The 22257-nt window shown below is 52.0% G+C and overlaps 1 protein-coding gene across 1 annotated transcript; it reads right to left on the reverse strand.

Annotated features, from left to right (window-relative positions):
- Nucleotides 1–2888: 2888 nt before the first annotated feature.
- On the reverse strand, nucleotides 2889–21780 carry IFT27 (intraflagellar transport 27). Its single transcript, XM_068561182.1, has 7 exons — nucleotides 21571–21780; nucleotides 14603–14682; nucleotides 14198–14257; nucleotides 12505–12564; nucleotides 10386–10503; nucleotides 9361–9470; nucleotides 2889–3125 (listed from the first exon to the last, which is right to left on the reverse strand). Exons 1-7 carry the CDS (start codon nucleotides 21602–21604, stop codon nucleotides 3027–3029), a joined length of 561 nt encoding a protein of 186 aa, XP_068417283.1. The 5' UTR covers nucleotides 21605–21780; the 3' UTR covers nucleotides 2889–3026.
- Nucleotides 21781–22257: the final 477 nt, after the last annotated feature.

The following is a 22257-nucleotide window of genomic DNA, read 5'->3' on the forward strand; positions in this document are numbered from 1 at the left end:
CAACTTTCCCAGTCATGGAAAACTAAGGGCTGGTGCTCACGGCAAAAACAGTGTCAGGGTGAACCACTGGGCCCAGGACACCCCCCTGGGGCTGCCTCCCATGCCATCCACACCTGAATGGGGAACTCTTCCGGGGTGGGACCCCAACAAAGAACTCGGCAGGGAAAGTGCCTGAGGGCCCATGTTGGAACTGGGGTCTGTATTTCTAAGCGACCACTCCAAAGCACGATGGGCCCTGCTGTGTTCCCACACTCCCACTCACCCAGGCTTCTCTGCCCTCTTGGTGGGTGAACCCAAGTGAGGCCAGCAGGCAGCAAAAGGTACCGCAGAAGGGTCGGCTTCACAGAGCCAGGGAGTGAACAGAAAGAGGCCAGGCCCCTGCCTCAGACCACTCCTCGCAGAAGGAAGGAAACCGTGCAGGACAGGGAATGTCCCAAAGACAGCAGGAGAAGCGCTCAGCTCCTGTGCCCGTCCGCGGCAGTGGGGGACCCTGGCGCCTATGCTTTTGGGGTTCCACTGGGGTTGAGAAGTGAAGTGTTGGCTCATCTTTCTCTTCTATGGCCTGTACGTGATTCTAGGGCAGGGGCTGAGTCCCATCCATCTCCAGATCCCCCAAGAGTCCACGCACACAGCTCAGACCCAGTGCCAGCCGCCAGGTAAAGAAAGTGGAAGGGGGGCTTTCCACTTCTGAGGGGCCTATGAATCAACCACACCGAGACGGGCCACTCTGCCCTCTCAGATCTTGCTGAAATGTCCCCTTCTCAGGGGCATCTTTTCTAACCTCCCTATTTCATACCGCTACCCCCTCCCTGGCACACCCTCTGCACCCCCTGCTCTGATACCATCCATCAGACTGCCGGATTTCCCTAAGTGAACCTCTTTCTCACCCCACTAGAATGTAAGCATCCTGAGGGTAGGGATTTTTGTTTTACTCTCCAAGTCCCCAATTCCTAGAACAGGGACCGACACTTTGCCCTCAGCGTCCCACCCTGTGTGGGTCCCCACGTGAGCCCCCTGGGGGCCATGAACAGCGGAGGTGGGAGCACCTGCTCCCCCTGCTGGTGGTGCAGGCTTCTGCCCCCCTCCCCAATCCCCCTGGAGGGAGCCAGGCACAAGGCTAGGGGATGCGTGCCAAGCTCCCCCAAGGGCGCCCTCACCACTCTGCCCCTGCAGCTGGCACCAGGCTCCGGCAGCTCTGCGAGCACGCAGCTGGGGAGCAAGGTGCCAGCCTCCTCTTCTCGGCAGTGTCCTCTGTCTCGTCTCAGGAGGATTCTCCTGGGGTCTCCAGTGCCTGGTTCTGGGGGCGGGGCCGGAGAGGGAGGGGTACCCATCCACCAACACTGTCCACCCTCACTCCCTCCTCCTCTTGACCACTCGATTTTCTTATATAAACAGCAAAGAGCAAGGAGTGGAGGGGCTGGGGTGGCTCCTGGTAGCAGGGCCAATTCTGCCACCTCCAGGATGCCCCGGGGAGGGCGTCTGGCCCCAGCCTTTTGTGATCGCTTTAGGAAGTGGGTTTCTTAGCATCTCTTTTGCCACAGCCATGGGTCCCAGTAACCAATTCTGGGGCAACTGGAAATGTCCCCTCCACGTCTCCTTGGTTGTTTATTGTAGATCTTCCCTTCCGGAACACGGGCCAAGAGACCAACAGCTTGATGTGACCAGTGCCTAGGAAAATGCCCGGCGAATTGCAGGCCCCTATCTTCCGAAAGAAACAACTCACTGGGAAGATGGTTGTGGCTACAGTGAGTTTGTGTTGAGAAGTGACAGGAGGGGGGATGGGAGGGGCCTGAGGTGGTTGATACGTGCCCGATGCCCTTCATGTTATGTCACTTCTCACAGTGATCTTGAGGGGCAACCCAGCCATCACCTCCCCCTGCTCCCGGCCAAGCTCAGGCGGACGCAGGAGAGGGCGGCGGCTGTGGGCCGGGCTCTGGCGTCCACGATTCTGACTCTGGTTCCTCATTTGTAAAAGTAGGACAGCAAGACTCCACGTTGTTAAGGATTAAATTAGCTAATATGTGTAATGTGCTCAGCTCATGTAGAGACAGGGCAGCTCATAAACAGGAACCAGAGTTAATTTCCATTATGACTGCTATCACCGGGACAGACCCAGAATCTGTCTACCGCCAAAGCCAGCACCCTGCACAGCACCCCCACTCCCACCAAGAGGGCGATGACCCTCTGGGGCCCTGGAGCTGAAAGAAGCTGAGACCCCCGGGTGAGGGTGACAGTCAGAGGCAAGTTTCAATGCCAGACCTCGGCCCACAGCCCTGATGTAAGGGGCAATAAGGAACTTCTGTGGGTGTTTAATCAGGGGAGTGAAATGATGAAAGTGGTGTTTTAGGAAGATTAATCTGGCAGCAGAGACAGGATGGAAAAGAATCAAGCTCAGTGCAAAGAATTATGACTGCTTCCCGGCTTGCTGAAAGGAGGGTCATTAAAGGAAAGTGGCCTCGTTCTTGGCTCCCTGGGTGCTCAAGGTTCCCGGCAGCTGGGAGGGGCTGCGTCTTCATCAAGAAGAGGCACCCAGGGCAGCCGGCAGAGGGCACTCTTTTGCCAGGGACAGCAGTCATCACCAGGGGGCTCTGGCATCACCAGGGAGCTCTGGCTGAGGAGCAAGCTGGACAGCGGGACAGGCAGCAAAGTTGAATGTGCTAGAATAAGGAGAGGGCCATCAGCCCCCTGGCCACGTGGCAGATTCCAAGCTGAGCACCTCAACTACGGCAAGTTGTGGGGTGGGCTCTTGTGGGGAGGTCCTTCAGGGAGGGCAGGACACCCACCGTCACAATCAACAGCTCCCACCACTGGAGGCTGCTCTGGAAGCAGCAGCCAAAGTGTAAAACGGCACCAGGGCTGCCCCGACCAAGAACGGAATGAGCTGCTGCTTCTCCATTTTTCTCCTCATTTTATTTAAAGCTGTCACGATAGATTGGAAGTGCCCAGGCAACTCCATCTTCTCCTATCTTCCGAGAAGACGGAGCCCGCCGCCAGGTTCCATCGCGGGGAATGGTCCAGGCAGCCCCTCACACCAGCGCCTGGAAAACCTCCAGCTTCTCCCGGTACAGGTGGTGAAACTGCTTGGCCAGGTAGTGGAAGGGGGCTTCGTAGTTTTCCATCTCCTTCTGGAGAGACAAATTGAAGAAGTTGGTTGGTTTTAGGAGTGTCACAGAGAGCTGGCATCGCCCGCTCTTCCCTCCTGCCAGGGGCTCCGCCCTCTGCCCCAACTTCTCCTTCCCAGCACTCCCACCACTCAGGGCAGCTACTACCATTCCTCCCGTTTTACAAGAAGGAAACTGAGACGTGGAGAGGTTAAGGTCACGTGCCGAAAGCCACACACTTGCCCGTGATGGAGCTGGGTCTGAACCTAGACCTGTTCCTGCAGAGCCTGTACTTTTAGCCACTTGCACTGTGTGTGTGACAGGATGTTAAAATGAGACTCTTTCTCGCTTAGTTTTGACTGAGGCCCCAAAGGTCAAAGCAAAACAACAGATGGCAAGGACCTCCACGCTCTGGAGGGAGGACCAGACAGGATGGAGGTCGGGGAGTGCTGTGGCATTTCCCCCGGGATGCGGGCACTTCTCCCTCATCCTGAGGTCAGTGGGAGGGTCCCAAGAGGAAGCCTGCAGCCCGGGGACTTAGGCCAGTGCTGGACCCAAGCCTGGGAAGCATCAAGGTGAGGCTGGGGTTGGCTGTCTGGATGGCCAAGCAGGAGAGGGCAGACTGGGGATGGCCTGCAATGCCGCCTCTGTCAAACTGGGGCTGCAGCAACGCTTCCCTGGACCAGCAACGGGCCCAGCGGAAGCCCAGCCTGGAGCTGTCTTAAAGGGACTCCGCGGGGACAGCCTCCAGGAGGGTGATGGGTCCCAACAAGAATGGACGGCCTGGAATTGAGGTCGCAGGAAGGGTGAGGAGGTGTCCTAGCCTGAGGAGGTGTCACCTGTGAGGTGGAAGCCGCAGGTGAGAGAGCGCCCCTGATGGGGGCAGGGAGGGCATCTCTGACACCTGGCAAGTCCAGGGGGGCCACAGCAGGTCCCAACAGAAGTGAGCTGGTGGGGAAGCACAGGTCCAGAAACACAGATGCAGCAGCCTGGCCCTGCTTCCTTCCCACAGCAGGCTCAGGAGGCAGCGCTGACTTTACGAATTTTGACAGTCACTCAGGACTGGGCATTTTTAATAAGTGAAATAATGAATAATTTTGTGACTAAAGGTGCCCAAAGGATTTTTTTATTATCTGAGAGAGATCAGAAAAGTTCTGGAACTTGCCCTAGATTTTCTTCATCTGGTAGGAAGAACCAGCCCTATAGGGTGAGCCTGACAGGCTCTGGGAGAAAGAAAATGGTACCCTCTCCACTTAGCTATCGTGTCTCACTCTCTATGTGTGCATCCATGGGTAGTTTAAATTTTTTTAAAGAAATAAGTTGGCAGAAGAAAGCACCCACTACTTTCAAGACAGTAGCTCAAACTATGAATGCACAAGAACCTGTTTTCAAACAATCCGTAGCTGATGGCAAAAGTGCAGCCTTGATAAGAGGGAATGAAATATCCCCAACAAAACGGAAGGATTTCCAAACCAAAGGATGGAACGAAGTCATCAAGCTCAGTGCCTTTGTTTTATAGACAGCAGTCCGGGGCCCAGGGGTGCAGTGGCCCAGCTGGTTTACGCAGAGCCCAGTCTAGAATTCAGATGCCCCAAATTTGAGAAGAGCAGCCTTTTCACTCTGCCAGCTGGGGTGACAGAAGCTCGCAAAACGAAACCAGTTCCTGCAGAAAGTTACCGGACTTCCTGTCCCCAAGGTGGAGGAGACAAGTCACCAAGAGCAGAACCAGAGGTGGCAGTGCTGAAAGGGTGCTGAGAAATGAGAGGACAGCTGGTGGCCCAGACGAGCGTCTATACTAAACTCATGACTGCCAAGGACCGGAAGGCTGTCACTCTTCAGCAGGACATAAGAGGAATAACTCAGTTATATCTGCAAGACACTTTTGACTGTACAGAGCATAACGTCCTAGGCTACGCCAAAGTCAAATAGCAAAACGTTACGTCGGTTGCAAGTATGGTTAAGCATTGAATGGGAAGAGGATGAGGCCTGCAAAGCACATGCACAAGGATTTCTAACTGAATCGGAAAGCTCTTGAAAGCCAGATCTTCGGAGAACGCAACATAAAAAGTAGGGAATTCAATGGAGGCAAGTCTCTTTATACACGTGGAGTGCTCCTGAAATAGCAGATGTAAACAGAACCATTTTCCAAATGCATTAGGAGGGTTTGCCAATGATAGGAACCCTTTTGTTAAACGATGAATCATCATCTTGCTGACATCGTTTGACAGCTGTAGAGCAGGTCGGCTTTGCGTGAAGAATCTTCAGAGCAGGCTCAGACTATTGCTTAATCTGGCCTAGAATTCTGCCCCTGAGACTCCCAAAGTAGGCTCTGTGGGAGGCCAGAGCCCCTCCTAGAAGGTTATCAAGCTGGACAGGCCGGCCTGTGTTCTAGTTCTGGTTCCACTGCTCGTTAGCTGGGCAACCAGGGAAAGCAACACAGTCTTTCTGAGTCTGTTTGTCATCAGTAAGAGACGGATAGCAGCAGGACTGTTGGAAGCCTAAATAGATAATGTGTGCAAGACACTTAGCACACAGTAGGTGCTCAACAGACATCAGTTCCCTTCCCCTCACCTTCCTGCAAGGGAAGCCATCCCTATGGATCTTTCCTGAACTCGCTTCTATTTAATACTGTCCAACTTCTTGCAGTAATAAACAATGCATTTTAAACTTTTAACTGCTGTTTAAAGAAATGCTCTTAAATTTTTTGGTGTGAAAATGCCAAATATTGAGGGGTGTTAGAAAGTCAAAGAGAAACCACAAAGACCTCGAATAGCCAAAGTAATACTGAAAAAGAACAAAGTTGGAGGCATCACATTTCCTGATTTCAAACCCTATTACAAAGCTATAATAATCAAAACAATACGGACCTGGCATAAAAACAGACACAAAGACCAATGGAACAGAATTGAGAGCCCAGAAATAATCGCCCCACATATATGGTCATCTAATATTTGACAGTGGAGTCAGGAATACTCAATGGAGAAAAGATAATCTCTTCAATAAATGGTGCTGGGAAAACTGGATATTCACATGCAAAAGGATGAAACTGGATCCCTATTTTACACCTGCCAGAAATTAACTCAAAACGGATTAAAGACTTGAACTTAAGACCTGAAACCAAAAAAACTCCTAGAAGAAAACATTGGGAAAAAGATCATTGTCAGTGGCTTTGGCAATAATTTTATGAATATGACAACAAAAGCATAAATCAGTAAGTGGGACTACACCAACCAGAAAGCTTCTGCACAGCAAAGGAAACCATCAACAAAATGAAAAGGCAACGTGCAGAATGAGAGAAAATATTTGCAAACCACACATCTGATAAGGGGTTAATATCCAAAATATACAAGGAATTTGTGCAACTCAACAGCAAAAACACAAACACTCTGATTAAAAAATGGGCAAAGGACGAATAACAGATATTTTTACAAAGAAGATATTCGAATGGCCAACGAGTACATGAAAAGGTACTCATAATTATTAACCATCAGGGAAATGCAAATCAACCACAATGAGATATCACCTCACACCTGTGAGGATGGCTATCATCAAAAAGACAAGAGATAAGTGTTGGTGAGGATGTGGAGAAAAGGGAACCCTCGTGCACTGTTGGTGGGTATGAAAATTGGTGCAGCCACTATGGAAAACAGTATGGAGTTTCCTCAAAAATTAAAAATAGAGTTGCCATATGATCCAGCAATCCCACTTCTGAGTATGTAACCAAAGGAAACCAAATCACTTCCTTGGAGAGATAGCTGCATCCCCATCTTCACTGCCAAGAGAATAGTCATGACAGTAGTCAAGACATGGAAACAACCTAAGCGTACACTGATGAATGAATGGATAAAGACAATGTGGTACACACATACACACACACACACACACACGAATACTATTCAGCCATAAAAAAGATGGAAATCCTGCCACTTGTGACAACGTGGATGAACCTTGAGTGTATTATGTTAAGTGAAATAAGCCAGCCGAGAAAGACAAATATTGCTATGTTCTCACTTATGTGTGGAATCTAACAAAAAACAAACTCAGAAACAGAGAGTAGACTGGTGGTTGCCAGGGGCGGTGGGGACGGGGGCAGGAGAAACGGGTGAAAGTGGTCAAAGGGTACAAAACCTCCAGTTTTAAAATGAGTATGTTCTGGGGATGGAATTATAAAGACAAAAGAAAGTCAAATCGCCATGCAGGTATCTCCTTTAGGTCTGCAGGACAATTATGGCTGCATTTAGAAAGAGAGGAGGCGATGGGCTTGGTGTCAGGACTTGGCTGTGTCTCAAATGGCATTTGGTTATATCTCCTTTGTAATTACAGCTTTCTTAACCGAGCTGCCGGTGGTGCTTTTGTTGGCATCAACTCGGGGGGGGGGACTAGTTAACTTGCACAGTTAATACCAAGTGCTTAACTGCAGCCTCGTCAGACATCATTTATACCCTCCCGTTTCAATCGTGTAGCGGCAAACCCCTGACCAGAGTTTAAACATGCAGCCCAGTGGCCTTTGGTGATGGAAGTGTTGGGAGTGGGTGTTAATTTCTGAGTTCCGTCAAGAGTTCCAGGGAACGTGGGATATTGGGGTAAGGAGGGAACTTCATAAATGTGAATGGAGGAGGAGGGAATAGGAAGATACTGTTTGCTGTGGGTGGTACAGCTTACTGCTTTGCTCAAAGGCATCCTGCATAAAAGATGGGCAACCCTCTATATAGTAAAAGCCTGCTAATCGGAACTTCACTAATTTAGCATTTGTGATCATTGGACCAGAGGCAAAACTGACATTTATCTCTGCACAATCTAGGAATACAAGGATTTAGTCAGTAATAATAGCATAAATGAGATTACTAGAGGGAATATTTATATTTAAAAAAGCTAACATTGACTGAGCGTTTACTATGCCTTAGACTTCGTGCTAAGTGTTTTTATATTCACCAGCTGACTTAATTCTCATATTTATTACTCAATGAGGGATATATTTTACTATCCCCACTTTATAGGTGAGGAACCTGAGGCACCAACAGGTTAAGTAACACACCGAGCGGCACACAGCCCTCACCATCGGAGGTCAGAGCACCTGCCCGCACTCGCTACTTTCCCTAAGGAAGCATGACGCTTTGAGGGGGTTTAAGAAATTCACATCCATACAGCAACTGAATAGCAGCATTTGTCAAATTTCATAGATGCAACAACAAGAGTGCCTGTAGCTTAAGGAGAGTTTGAGTAGAAAACGACCTCAGGGCTATTTATTAACTAGCCCACTGACTCTCTGGGAGGACCAAGGAATCAGTCGGGGTCAGAGGCCACAAGGCCAGGAATGAAGTCCAAGTTACCACCACGGATGTTTCAGGCTGTGCCAGATATGGCAAGTCTCCCCAGCAGCCCCAGGAAGGGGCACTGCAGCTGGCACCTTGGTCCCTGCTGGCTCTGAAGTGGGTGTTTCTGGGCGGCTCCTGCAGGGGGGTGTCTTCACTTGACCCCCTTCCATAGTAGCACACGAGTGTGTCTGATTGGTGCAGCCTGGGTCACGTGCCTGCACCCTGGCTGCAGGGAGGCTGGGACATCAGAACTCCCCACGTAGGAGGGAGCTTCCCACAATACTGTGAACATTCCCAAATCATGATTATCGGGTACTGAAGGGGCCAGGAACAAATCCCTCTGACCGCCCCCCTTCCCAAGGGCTCTTGCTGAATAGACCAGAGGACACTCCGTGGCCTGGCATCACCCTGGGGCTGCGGCAAGGTGGGGGCAGGGAGCACGGAGGGGAACCAGAAGTCAGGGATCCTAGTCCTGGCTCAACCCTTCGTGAGTCAACGTGACTCGCTCAACCCTGCGTGAGTCAACGTGACTCACGGGCCGGTCACTTCATCCCAACACAAAGTGGGGAGTGGGGGCCAGCTCCTGGATCATGGGGCTGATTTTAAGAGTCTGTGAAATAATGTGCCAACAACACCGTAACCCATGATGTCTCATGCCAACATCAAGTATCACTGTAACTGAACACAATACACTTTTGTGTTTCTTACTAACTGAGATCCAGCTTTTCCCAGGGCTGGCCAGCCAGCCAGCCTGCTTGTTTGTAACACACGAGTGACTCTTGCTATGCTGAGAAGAGGTCTTGGGCTAAGGATGTAAACATCAGCTCCAAATTAGGCTCTGCATATGGTGGACTAACAACTCGATGCATGTGAGGTCATGTGAAAAACCGCTTCCAGCCGAGGTCCGCTCCAGACTTGGCTACGGTGCAGCCGGAAATACTTACCACGGATGTTTCAAAACATTCCAGGCCTTGGCCCAGTGCCCATGTCCGGGTCTGGGCCGACTCCACCACTCGCCTGCTGGCCAGGTCTGTCTTGTTCCCCACCAGCGCACCTACTCAAGAGAAACAATCGGAGCATCGCATTTAACCGTGGCCGTCTGGGAGGACAGCTGGAGAGATAAAAGAGCAAGCAGCCTAATTTTGAGGTGTGTAAAACCTCATCTGAGAGAGGCTCCCTGATCCGAGGTGATGAGCACGACCGGAGACCCTGCACCGGCCCCCGAGGGCCGCAGCAGAGCGGGAGGCCGGCGCTTTGCACCTGCAGCTTTCGCTCAGCCCCTCTGCTAGACCTCCCGGGTACCTGTCCGCCTCCTCTCCCTAAGGCTGCAAACCGTGAAGGCGAGGACCAAGCTGATGTGAGCATTTGCGATCATTCCTAGCACATGGAGCAAACTTTCAAAACGGTCATTAACACTAATCTGAGGGCTGCGCTCAGAGTCAGGGATTCAGAGGTAATTTGGTTCTGTTGCCAGCTGCATCCGCTGCGGCTAATTTTTGAGCCTGTCTCTGGAGATCGCTTTCCCTGGTCTCTAATGAGGAGAATTTGTTGATCTCACATAGGGATGAAAAATAAACTGATTGAGAGCATTCAGAAGTGAAAACGGGCCTTGCATGTTTACTCGTGCCCCACATATAGGAGAAAATGAGGATTGCTTCCCTGGGGTTAGCTTCCCGGAAATAACAACTCATATTCCTATCACAGCACCTTCCCCCTTATCATCTTGAGTCACCCCATAACCCTGCCAGGGGGGGCGTCAGCAGGCCCATTTTACAGACTCACAGAGGTGGGGCCACTCCCTGAGGTTTCCGTGGTTGCTGAGGCAGAGCCAGGGTACAGTCCAGACCATCACACTCAAAGACCAGGGCACCCTGTTTCTGCACCCACAGCCATTTCTGCAGTGACCTTGTGCTCCTGAACTTGAAGGTCAGAGGTGCTGCTGGAAACCCCGGATGCCTGCAGCTCGTACCTGGGAGGGTGGCGCCTGGAATCTGTGACCGAGCCTTCTCCAGCCACTTGCTGCAGTTGGTGAAGGACTGCTCGTTGGTCACGTCGTAGACGAGACACAAGAGGTTGGGACTCTCCCACTGTGCAAAGGGGACAGGATGGGGACGTGTCACTGACAGCGAAAGTGACTTCTAGACTGGGAGGAAATGTGGCCTTCTAAGGGAAGGGACACGTGGGCAGAGGGAAGTGAAAAATTCTAAAGGGGATGTGAATCAGAAAACCGAGCCACATCCACAGAAGGAAACGATTCACCCACAGGAATGAACGGGAGGGCTGGGTGAAGCGGCGGGGAAGGCCTAGGCCTGGGATGGTGACGGCGAGGGCGAGAGCTCGCATCCGTGCCAGGCTCTCTGCTGGGCGTTTTCTGTGCATCATCGTGAAACCTCCCAACGTTGCAGGGCTGGTCTGAAGATCCCTACTGTGTAGCTGAAGAAACTGAGTTCAGAGAGGGTAACTGACTTGCCCAGGTCACACAGGCTTTAAACACCAGGGTGGGGCTGAGGCTTTTCTCTACCCAGAAACGCTTTGCCTGCCCCGGTTCCATTAACTCATTCTTCTACTCATTCTTGTAGAGGGCCCACTATTATGCAAGGTGATATGCTTTTCTGCTTTGCAGGCCTGAAAGAGCATCCTTTTTTCATTAGCCACTCACTGGAAGCTGGTTTGCTTACATTTTCCTAATAAGGGCCGGCTTTTCAAAAGGCAAAGGGCACTTTCTGCTTCTCCTGCAGTGTATCAGCCCTAATCCAAACCAGACCAGCAACTGGACAGGGTTCGCTGTCCCAATTAAGAACCAGGGCTATGCTCTCGGGGGCTGGCACCTTCAGGGGCTGCTGAGTCCTGGGCCATCCTGCTGCCTGGCACGGGGCCGTGGGGCAGCCCTACTTTGGGTGTGAGGCTAGTCCTGGTGCGTGTGACTCTTGGCGATGCCCTGGTCTCTGCGGACCCCCATCCTGCACAATTAGAGCCTGGTTTATTTCTGGGGTGTTGTCACCTCCCAGGGTGTGAGGGAGAATCCTTTTCCCTCCAGCTGTCCTTGGAAGGTCAGCCCAGGATTGGCTCTGGAGGCCTCACCCTCCTGCCCCTAAGGCAACCCTGGCTGCCCTCCTGGAGGTGTCCAGGCTGGGAGGAGCTTGGACTAAATTGATGATCCCTTCACACCTTCACTCCACAGACTAAAGAGCTCTAGCTAGAGTCACACTGACCACCCCTGTGCACATGCAGGAGAGACCTCCTTCCTCCAGGCCCCAGTGAGGGGACCGGGCACGGGCAGCGTGTGACCCTGACTTGTCCAGACACATAATCTCCTCCGCTGGGCAGCGTCGGACAGTGTACATGGGAGCCACGTGGGAAAACACCAAGAACTGATGCGTGAGGCCAGCCCTGTGTGAAATTACCATCATTAGATCTATTTCTCTTAGGCGGAAAAAAAAGGGTGGCAGCAAACAGTTTCTATTAAAATGTAGCTGTTCTTGGAAAGGCAGGGGAGGGCTCTGGAGATCTCAAACCTTCTAAGTAGCTCACTGGCCCACATTAGCGGAACCGTTACCTTGGAAGGTACAGCAAGCTGGATCCTAAGAGGAAGGCTGGGCGGGCTGGATGAGCCTGGGGCGGCAGCAGGGGCGGGTCCCAGAGCACACCTAGGTGGGACCAGGGGGTGGGCTGGGAAGGTGAGCCTCACTGTGGGGCCTCTAGGGCACCCCCTAGCGGGGAAGGAAATCTTTGCTCCAGACCCAGGAGGTGGAGGAGGGCTGAAAGCACACCCCCAGGAGGGGGTTGCTCCAGAGAAGGGAGGCCCCGGAGTAGGGGGCTGCGAGGACCGAGGTGCTCAGCTCTGGTGCATTGGGAGCCAGCCATTCCGGGGCTGGGGGGGAAGCAATCACGAATCACATGCAAGAGCTCCTACCTGCCAAGGGGTCACAAACCCCAAGGCTGGGAGGAATGCCCCTTACAGGATGTTGCCATGGTAGCTTCTCCTGGCGGCTGCAGTGAAGTGAAATTTCTGTGAGGGCATCGTTAAGGGGCAAACCTTTGGCGGGAGGTGGTGGTGATAGTTAGGAAAAAGACTGAATGCTACTTGCCAATTTATCCAGCATTTCAGAAAACAGCTCCTTGCCGGCCGAGTCAAGAATGAAGAGTTCCTGGAATCAGAAAGACAGGTCCCAGGAAAGCCTACACATGGGGAAACCCCTGGCTGCAAATCCCCGATAGGACTCCCAGCGCACCTTCAGGGTGACACACGCATGCGCACGTGCACACACATTTGTCTTTCGCCCAAGGCACGAGGAAGACGGTGGGAGGGGGAACGAGCTCAAGTACCATGGTTTCCCACCCCAACTGGCCCTTTCTGGGCGGCATCTCACCTCTCCTAACCCCGAGTGCAAAAATACCAGGAACAAGCTGACTTCCCACCTGGCAGAACAGAATGCTAGACAGGCTGACAAGTACTCTGTTTTCCAAAAGGTCATTCTGCACTTTGTTAACCAAATTGATTTTCAAATCTTAAAACGATCCTTTTCAAAGGAGGTCACCGAGGAGGCCTGGGGAAGGCATTTAAATTAGGACAGTCTGTCACGGTTCTGGATGGCTGAGGTGTGATTCTAGCAGAGGGCGCAGGGCGACCCTTCCTGCCCGTGTCCGAACCTTCACCGGCCCAGGTGAGAGCCCCTCCCCAATGCTGCCATTCCAGGAAGTTTCCCCTAATTTCCCCGTTAACTTCCCGCTGCCTCTGGCCTCTGGCACACGCTGCCTGAAGGTCAGCAACCTCCTTTGCTTTGCACATTGGTTGTTGGTGCATTCATCTTATCCCTTCTCATTGTATCCGGGGTACTTAAAACTGGTTTTTGCTCATGGACCTCTTTAAGAATCTAGCAATTCTTAAGCCTTCTCTCCAGAAAAGCACATGCAAACCCAGCATCTTGCAATTCAATTTCAAGGGTCGAGGCTTCCCACAGAGGGACCCAGGTTAGGAACCTCAATACTCGGTAAGTTCTGAGGGTAAGACTCAGAGCCCTGTCTTCCTCACTTCCTCTTCCTCATCCCTTCTATACAATGCTTCCCGTGTTCCCCCCAGCCTGTTCCTGAATGCTCAGACAAGTCTAGGCTAAGTCCTGGCACTTTTAGGTAGCTAGTCAGACATGAGTGGGTCTCGCCCCATCCTGGACGGGGTCATCTTTCCTTCCCCAACCTGGACACTAGTGATCAGAACCCACCCAGAGACCCTCCCTCTTCTAGTCAAGGATCACCAGCCTTATCAGGACCAAGCAGGATAAACCCACCAGCACAGGTCGATGCAGGTGCGCCAAGACCTAAAAGGTGTCTCAAGGTAACCTGGGGTTCATTATGCCGTATTTGTAATACATAAGCATTGCGGTTTGGGTGCTCGTGCGCAAGCGCCTGTGCACTAGGGGAAACGTTACAGAACCTAAAGCTGTCAATCAACTTGTCAGGCAAATGACGCAGGACACAGGGAGGGACCACCACTCTAAAAAGCCCAGCTCTACCCCACTGCGGGCTGCTTCTGGTTTCCAGACAGCCCACTCTCATTCTTTCTTGGGAGTGTACTCTTGCTCTGCTTAAGAAAACTCTTAGTACTTAAAACCATTCTACGTCTCTCGACTGAAATCTTTCCCTTGAGAAGGCAAGAACTGAGGAAATCGCTGTCCCCCCCGGTGACAGCACTGCCTCTCTCCCAGGGAGGATGACAGTGACCACGGAGCCCTCGGGCGCAGCTGGGGCAGCACTGAGTCCCCTTGGGGCGAGGGCACCACTCACCACACTGTCCCCTGTGTCAGGGACTGGCACCGTCTTCACCACCAGATCCACCCCTGTTGTCTGTGGAGGAAAAGGGAGAACACGCACGTCAGGGGTCCCAAGGGGACGTGGGGTCCCAAGGGGATGCATGTCCCCGGCTCAAGTGTCTGTGCTCTGGACTCACTTCTGGTGTGGAAGTCAGAGAGGCCCTAGTCTCGTCCAACCCCCTGCCCACGAGCGAGCTGTACACGGTGACCAGCCGACCACCGGCCAGGCTGCTCCACACACTGCCCCGTGCCCCGTGGCTTGTGGCCATACTGTCAGGCCTCTTAGGGCTTCTTAAGGACATTTGGAAAGTCACTGCCCCAGGGTTATCTGATCACTTGTCTTTAAGCCTCCGCCAGGCCTGCCACGCCCACATCTCACCAGGGTGTAGTTCTTCTGGAAATGGGCTCCGTCGCTGCGGAAGATCTGGGCCAGGGCGGTCTTGCCCACGGTTGGGTCTCCTGTGAGGTCAGAGTAGAAGAAAAACACCGCTTTCATCCTAAGCTGACTGGAGGCTCTCCCACTACAGAACGCTGTTCTAGAAACCGAAAACCTCAATGAGTTCTCAGGGAAAAGGTGCTTGATTCTCATGGGAACTTGCTCTGGGGTCGCTGGCAGGGCAGCGGGTCCGTGAGACCCATCTTCCAAACCCATGACGGCCAGTCTCTTTTCTTCCGGGCTAATCCTTCCATCTACAGAAACCCACCCAGAAGGTAACAGAGCTGAAGGAGGGCTTCTGAGCACTGGAAATAGAACTGACACTCTTCCACTGAAACACACCCGATGGGGAAAACCTGTCCCTTTCAAACTTGAAATTACTTTGAAGGTTTGAAGGTAAGGAAGTGTGACCAGGTACAGACTTAACAGGTTCAGCTCTCTAATGGAACCACTTTGAGCTTAGAGCGTCCATCCTGAGACTCCTGCATACTTTTCTGGGGTCGGGGGGAGAGGGTGAGAGTTGGGTGGGTTTCTACATTTATGAGAAACAAAAAGTCAGGGGCTACATTTGCCATCCTGAAGCCCATTTCCAAGTGACATTTTCCACCTCCACCTCCTGGTAACCCACCTGCGACCACTGCGGGCCCATCTTCCCAGGGCCTCTCCTGTAAGTCGATCGGCAACAGCCACTGTTTCCTCTAAGCCCGTCTCATACCTACCGGCTCCATCTCCTCGGCTTTCCTTTGTTAGTGGAAAGCCCCATAAACTGGTACCTGGAAACTAAAGATCTATGTCACAGTTTCAAGTCTGAGACCTGGACCTTTCACAAGGTGATCAGGGGCAATTTATTCTGGAGTTCCTCCCGGGCCCCCAAGGGTGCTGGAGGCTCTCCGTGCCCATCCTTAATTCTCCTGCACCCTCCCCACGTCCCCACCGGTGGCTCTGCGTGGCTTCCTTTGATACCACACTGTGTTCATCTGCAAGACCTTTTCCACCTTGAGAGTCTCACACTGATTCTCCCTCCATCACCCAGCACCCTGGCAGAACACCTGTCTGCTGCTTTCTCACCCCCTTGATCCTCAGCAAAATCACCACGCTCGCATCCTTCTGACTTGCATCCCTTGATGTAATCGTCTCACCTTCACCCCGTTTTACAGGCAGCTTCAACTTGCCTCTTTACTTGACTCCTTGATAGCCTGCCGCTCTGTTCACTTTTCAGTTTTGACTCTTCTCACCTATAATTTTCTCTTGTGAGACAATTATTTGCCTACTCGTGGCATTTCATTTCACGTTAACTCCTCCAGGTCTGAGTGGGCTAGTCAGGTCTTGCTTTTCTATTTGCCACCACTTCTTAGAAGGGAACCAACACGGGTTGAGCCTCTGTCATGGACCCATTCATACAACCTCATTCGCTCCTTCCCAGACCCCAGGTCCCAGCCTCCACCCCCCCGCCGGGGACTATCATTAACCTCATTTGACAGATGAAGATACTGAGGCTCAGAGAAGCTGGGTAACCTGCCTAGGATTCCAACATCGCCCTCTCTCCGCCAGATCCCACTCCTCTCCTAGAGCTCAGGGACCCTTCTGACCCATTTCTAACACTGTCCCTGCAGTTCCTCATCCCTGCAGCCTTCCGGGACACTGGGGGGGACGACCGTGGGCTGGACTTTCACTGGGTACCCACCCATCTCAGGGCAAACAGGGCACATCTGGTGCAATGACTGCATCCACCCTCCCGATGTCAATTTTGCTTCTGAATCCAGTTGGAAATTGGCTCTTCCCGCTTGTGAAATTCCCCACAGATTTGTTCTGGTTAATTTCATAACTCTTGCTTCCGACTGTCAGTCAGAGTCACCCACACTTCTGGAAAACCTCCTGTGTCGGCTGAGGAGGGATCCGAGTGAGCCCAGGAAGGGGAGACCACTGATAAACACATTTGCAGGGCAACAGAATGACAAGTGCAAATTCAAATAGCACAAGCTGAGAATCAAGGCGTCTGAGGGTGCAGGGAGGAGAGAAGCTGATGAGGGGTTTCATCAGCGGGGAGGACTTCCCTGGAGGAGGCTGAGCCCAGGGGTGACGGCGGGGGGTGGGTGCACTGCTTGATGGAGAGGGTGCCATCTGCAAAGGCACGATGCAAGGTCACCTGTGACCTCGTAATTGCCAAGTCCAGTGGTTTTTCCTCAGTTCTCACACTCCTCAATGTCTCTGAAGGATGAATCGGCTTGAAGCAGCACCCCGCCCCCGGCAGCCCCCTGGCCCCGGTGACCCCACACCGGCCTGGTCCTCCTGCCGCTCTGCCTGCCTCCCAAATGTGGACACTCCTGTGGGCCTGTCCTTGGTCCTCTGTTCCCATCTACTCGGTCCCACTTACTCTCGTTACCTTGACTGTCACTTCTCGCGCCAGGATCCCTCTCCGAAGCTTTGTGTTTCCAACACCCTGTGGTGTTTCCACTGGAATGTCAGGCCTTCACGCGATCTCAGTGCCTACAGCCAGGCTGGGTCCTGAGCAGTCCCGCCCATTTATCTTACTTGTTCTCTTCACCACTCTCGATGTCCCCAGACTTCACCCACGGTCACCTCTGAAGGCTCCTCCTCCTTCCTCCCAAGGCCAGTCAGCCTCCTCTTCATTCCCTACATCATCCTCTGTGTCTCCAGCCCGCAATTCCTTTGTTGTCATGACCAACACTGCCCTAGTTACCTCAAACTTCAACCTGGGCTCCTGTCTCAGCCCCAAACCCACCCATCCATGCTCTGCCTTGTGATGCTGGAGCTGGGACTCTGCACACGTTTCTCTTTTGCCAGGGATTTCCCGTCAGGCTCTGCCAGTGTGAATTCAAGAGCAAGACGGGAGGGCTGGGGGCGGGCGGGGGGGTGGGACTTGCTCCTTCCCCTTTGCTTGCTGTTTCTCTTAGTGTTATCCTAGTGATGGCCTTCACCCAGCATCAAAGGTTAGTCGCTGCCTCCAACTGTGTTTTGTTTTGTGTTTTTGCACTTCTGGACCAGCCTGAGTATGCCCCCTCAGAGACACCAGCGTCAGTGGGCAGCGTCCCCTTCTCAGAGGTCTGCAGCTCAGCTCCCAGCACCCATCTGCGCTTCGAGGTTCTGACAACCTGCCCTCTTCCCTCTCGTCCCGCAGCCCTGGGAGGAGGCTCCTTCCTGAAGTTACTCTCTGTGCTGCCTTACCGTCCCCTTTTGTCTTTCCAGTCCTCCAGTACCTGTTTAATGAACACCCCACACTAAATCCTCACTGTCGAGATACCTGTGTAGTTTCAGCTTTTTGTCTGGACCCTGCCTCATGTAGCACTTGGTACCAGGAGTGGTCTCAAGACACAGACCCTCAGGATGGTCTGGAATTGGTTTGGCGGTTTCTCACCCTAAACATGGGGCTGAGCTCCTGGCCAGTGGGCAGTGGGTCCTAGTGATGGGTGGCACGTGCTGGCGTCACACACTGGGTACCACCCCAGCCAGGCAGTGCCCCCTCCTCAGAGGTCTGGATCCCAGCTCAGGGTTGGGGGAGGTTCTTCTTCAAGCTTCTGACAACACTGACCTCCACCCACCAATTCTGTGACATCACAATGTTGTCTTCTGGCTTTTTCAGTTCTCTGACACACGCTGAACCAATTCCATATACTAAACTCTCTCTGTTGAAATGCCTAATGTATTTTCTGTTTTCTTGACTAGGTCTGGACTGAAAACACTTCCCAACTGGCCCTCTCTCCTTTTTGTTTTTCTCCCTGCTCTAACGCACCCTGAGCTTGGCATCAACAGACAGATCTTCATAAAACAGTGCTTTCCTCCGGTGACGCTCTCACACAGAGCCTGTCAAAGGATTCTTTCCGCTGTACACCCCTCCCCACCTTCCAACTCTGTCTCTGACTATCCCTTACACAAAATCTGGGCTCTACAGTCCTATTCTCTTGATCCCCGAAAATTCCTCGAAGATAACCTCCTTTCAGGTCACCCTAATCCAAATCCTAATCCTGCTCAGTCTCTGCCAGGCAAAGCTCAAACATGTCCTTCCTGCCCAGCCTCTGAAGGTCGTTTCTCGCTCCTTTGTCTTTACCTGCGTGGCTAGTGCAGCTCACTGCCGGTGGCACGAGACTTGACGTCAGAGCAGCCCTCCAGGGAGTCAGGTCTATCATCCCCATGTATGTCAAGAGGCAGTAAGTACAGCATGGTACTCAGGGCACAGACTACAGCTCCATCACTTACGAGCTGTATGACCTTGGGTCAGTAATGTCTCTGGGCCTCAGTTGCCACATCTACGAGATGGGGATAACAGCTTCTATCTCATAGAATTGTTATGAGGATTTAATGAGTTAACATGTACAGTGCCTGATATATATTAAGTAACATTTACGTGATTTGCAAGCACATAAAATATAGATAAATGTTAAGTGTTGTTTTCTCTTCATCTGAATCAGAACAATTAGCAGCTGTGCCTTGAGGTATTTCTCTGGGATCAAAGGGCATTCGATTCCTGTTTCTTGCATTATAAGCTATTATGCACAACTCAGCACTTCCTTGAGTGCGGGGGCTGGCAGGGTTCACCCTTGTACTCCCAGTGCACCTTGCGTGGTGACTCACACATAGTAGGTGCTCAGTAAATATGTGGACTGAATAAGCACTTGAATTATCAGGTCCCTCAGTGACTAGTTACGTGAGAGAAAAAAGGCAGATTGACTCCATTTTAAACAGTCGGGGGACTTCCTTGGTGGTGCAGCGGTTAAGACTTGTGCCCCCAATGCAGGGGGCCCGGGTTTGATCCCTGGTCAGGGAACTAGAAGCCACATGCATGCCGCAACCAAGAATTCGCATGCCACAACTAAGGAGCCGGTGATCCACAACTAAGGAGCACACGTGCTGCAACTAAGGAGCCCACAGGCCGCAACTAAGGAGCACACCTGCTGCCACTAAGACCTGGCACAACCAAATAAATAAATATTTTAAAAAATGTGGTGTTTGTAAAGAGTTGGCCAGTGAGGGGGCCTGTGTGGTGAGGGTGGGGTGAAGAACGAGGTTTTGATGGGTGGTGGAGGTAGGGCTGTGTGCAGTGATTCACTCTGCTGAGGTCTTTTGGCCCCTGAAAACTTCCAAGAGGAGATAGATACCCTTGAGGCCTCAAAAGGCGGCTTCAGATTGAGGGCTAGGTTGGAGTTCAGGAATGACTTCCCAGGCAGTGGATGAAATCAGGTGAAACTAGTACCTAAGGGTGTGGGTATAAAGAAGGGCAAGGAGTCTCGAGCTGAGGCCTGAGGATGGTAGAGTGTCGGGCTAAGGACAAAGCCCTGGAAATCAGATCACCTGAATCTAGATCCCAGCTCAGCCAAATCCAGCTGTGTGACCCAGGGCAAGTGTCCTAACCTCTCTGAGTCTCAGCTGCTCCATCTGTAGAGGAGAATGACAGTAATCCTGACCACATAGGGTTGTTAAGATGACCCGTGGTGAGGGTCTAGCACAGTGCTGACACATAGATGGTGCTCAGTAAGTTAGCCTCGTGATGGGAGTTGATTTAAAAAAGAAATAGGAGAAAGAACAGTCAGAGAGAGAGGCCCATTTAGAAAAAAAAAAATCTAACTTCAGAAAAAAACGATCCCACCTTATCCATGAGGAAACTGAGGCTCAGAGAAGTGCTTTGTCCAAGAGGACACAGCCAATCTGAGGAACAGCAGAATTAATTTTGTGACACAATACTGCCCCCACTGGTGCTCTGGAAACTAGAGACTGCTCTGGAGAACCATTAATTTCTTTTGCTCAGTATGATCTGATTGACTATGGTCAGTCATCTTTCTGTGTGACCCTTTTATTTCCAAATTGGAAAAGTCATTAAAAATACCATCCTCTTCGGTCTGGAAGAGAGGAATCAAAAAAAGGGATCTCTTTTTCCTCTGCATAATTTCTCACTGCTTCTTTCCTGAACTGGTCAGATAAACCCGGAAAGGTCACAGGTTTCAACAGTAACACAAGTTAAGAATTTTGGAGGTAGGAAGTTAGGAATTTTAGGCCGATCTCGGGGTTGAAATCTTGCCTATGACCTTCCTTCGCTAGGGGGTGACCTTGGGCAAGAGACTTCACCTCAGTGACTCGGTAAAGTCAGAACAATCCGGCACTTACCCCAGGGTGCTACCTACTGTGACAGGATTAAATGAAATGCACGTGCCTGACAAGCAGTAAGGACTCAGGAAAGTACATCTGTGCTCTGTGGTCCCAGGTCCATAATCCAGGCAAATGTTTTTCTAAATGAGCAGGAACACCGCAAATGTGCATGCCACATAGGCATTCATTCTGCAAATATTTATTGAGTACTTACTATGTTCTACATATATATTCTGGGTGCTTGGGATGTATCAGTCAGCAAAACAAAGATTCCCACTTTTGGGGGATTCAACATTTATGTCCTCCTGACCATGAGGCAGCACTGTAACTTTGGGTCTTAAAGTCAACACACATAGCTTTTTGCAAACTCTGGTCAACCTCAACCGTACATTACTGTCTCCTATCCCTGTTTGCATAAGATTGGGGTCAGGAAAAAAATCCCATAAGTAAAGACCACCAAAGTCACTGATGCCTAACTTTGGGGTACAGCACCTGGTTTAGTTGAAGCACTTATGGTGTGCTTAGCCTGATTTTTTTAACGAGTCTACTCCTCCCGAGTACAGCTCTAATTGGTGACGGTGGTCTCAGGTATGACACAGGGAGTGAAGGAAACCACCTGGAGCTACAAATGTGCTCTGGAAGATAATTCTTCCACGCCTAATGAAATTTACTCTATCAGTAATTGCATTAACTCGCCTTTGCGAGAGAGAAAGGGAAAGAGGGTAGACAATTTACGTGAACAAAAGCTCTCGACAATTTATGAAGTCTCTGCACTCCGGAGACTGTATTCACCCGCAAGTTTTCAGACTCACCTGCCAGAATGCATTTGGCTGCCAGCTTCACCATGGTAACCAACCACCTCCACGGACCAGACAGGAGAAGAGCAGCTGCTGGAGGCGTTGGTGGCCCTGCCTGGGAAGGGGAGTGGGGAGGGCTAGCGCTCAAGGGGCCTGTGGCCGCGGTGGGGACAAGGACAATGGGGCCTGGACCCTCCGGACGGTCCGCGGGGAGGATATCGGGCGCTAGGGTCGCAGCGGGGCGAACAGGAGCGCCAGATGGGGCCAGGTTCAAGGCCTCAGAAGGCAGCCTGGAAGGTGCCAGCGAGGCGATGCGGCTCTCGTACTCGGCCCAGCCCCTGGCAGTGCGGTCCGGGAATAGTGACCCAGCAACCCTCCGGCCGCAAGCACGGAGACAGACGCGCTCTCCAGGAAACCATACCCCGCCTGCCCCGCCTCCTCATCGTCGTCCTCCTCCTCGTTGACCGTCGATTGGCTGCCATCAAAAGCTCCCACCCCGAAGGCTCACGGAGACCAGTGGGAGGAGGGGGCGTGGCTAACAACATTTCCTCGCCGGATAATTCGTAGTAGTATCTGCTCTTCAAGCTTATCTCGCTTGACTAATAGTTGTAGGAGATGTCAATCATCTCCGCCTCCCGCCCCCGCACAGCCTGAAAGTTCAGGGAAAAGCAGTTCCAACATCGTGTATCCAGAAGCGGTGAT

This window comes from Eschrichtius robustus, chromosome 13 (assembly GCF_028021215.1).
Source record: "Eschrichtius robustus isolate mEscRob2 chromosome 13, mEscRob2.pri, whole genome shotgun sequence".
Lineage (NCBI taxonomy): Eukaryota > Metazoa > Chordata > Mammalia > Artiodactyla > Eschrichtiidae > Eschrichtius > Eschrichtius robustus.

Excerpts from the sequence above, each read along its gene's own strand:
- IFT27 (XM_068561182.1), bottom strand. The coding sequence starts at position 21,604 with ATGGTGAAGCTGGCAGCCAAATGCATTCTGGCAG. Across the intron at positions 10,504-12,504 it reads CTGAAATGCTGGATAAATTG|TGGGAGAGTCCCAACCTCTT; the intron begins GCAAGTAGCATT and ends CCCTTTGCACAG. Across the intron at positions 3,126-9,360 it reads AATGTTTTGAAACATCCGTG|AAGGAGATGGAAAACTACGA; the intron begins GTAAGTATTTCC and ends TTGTCTCTCCAG.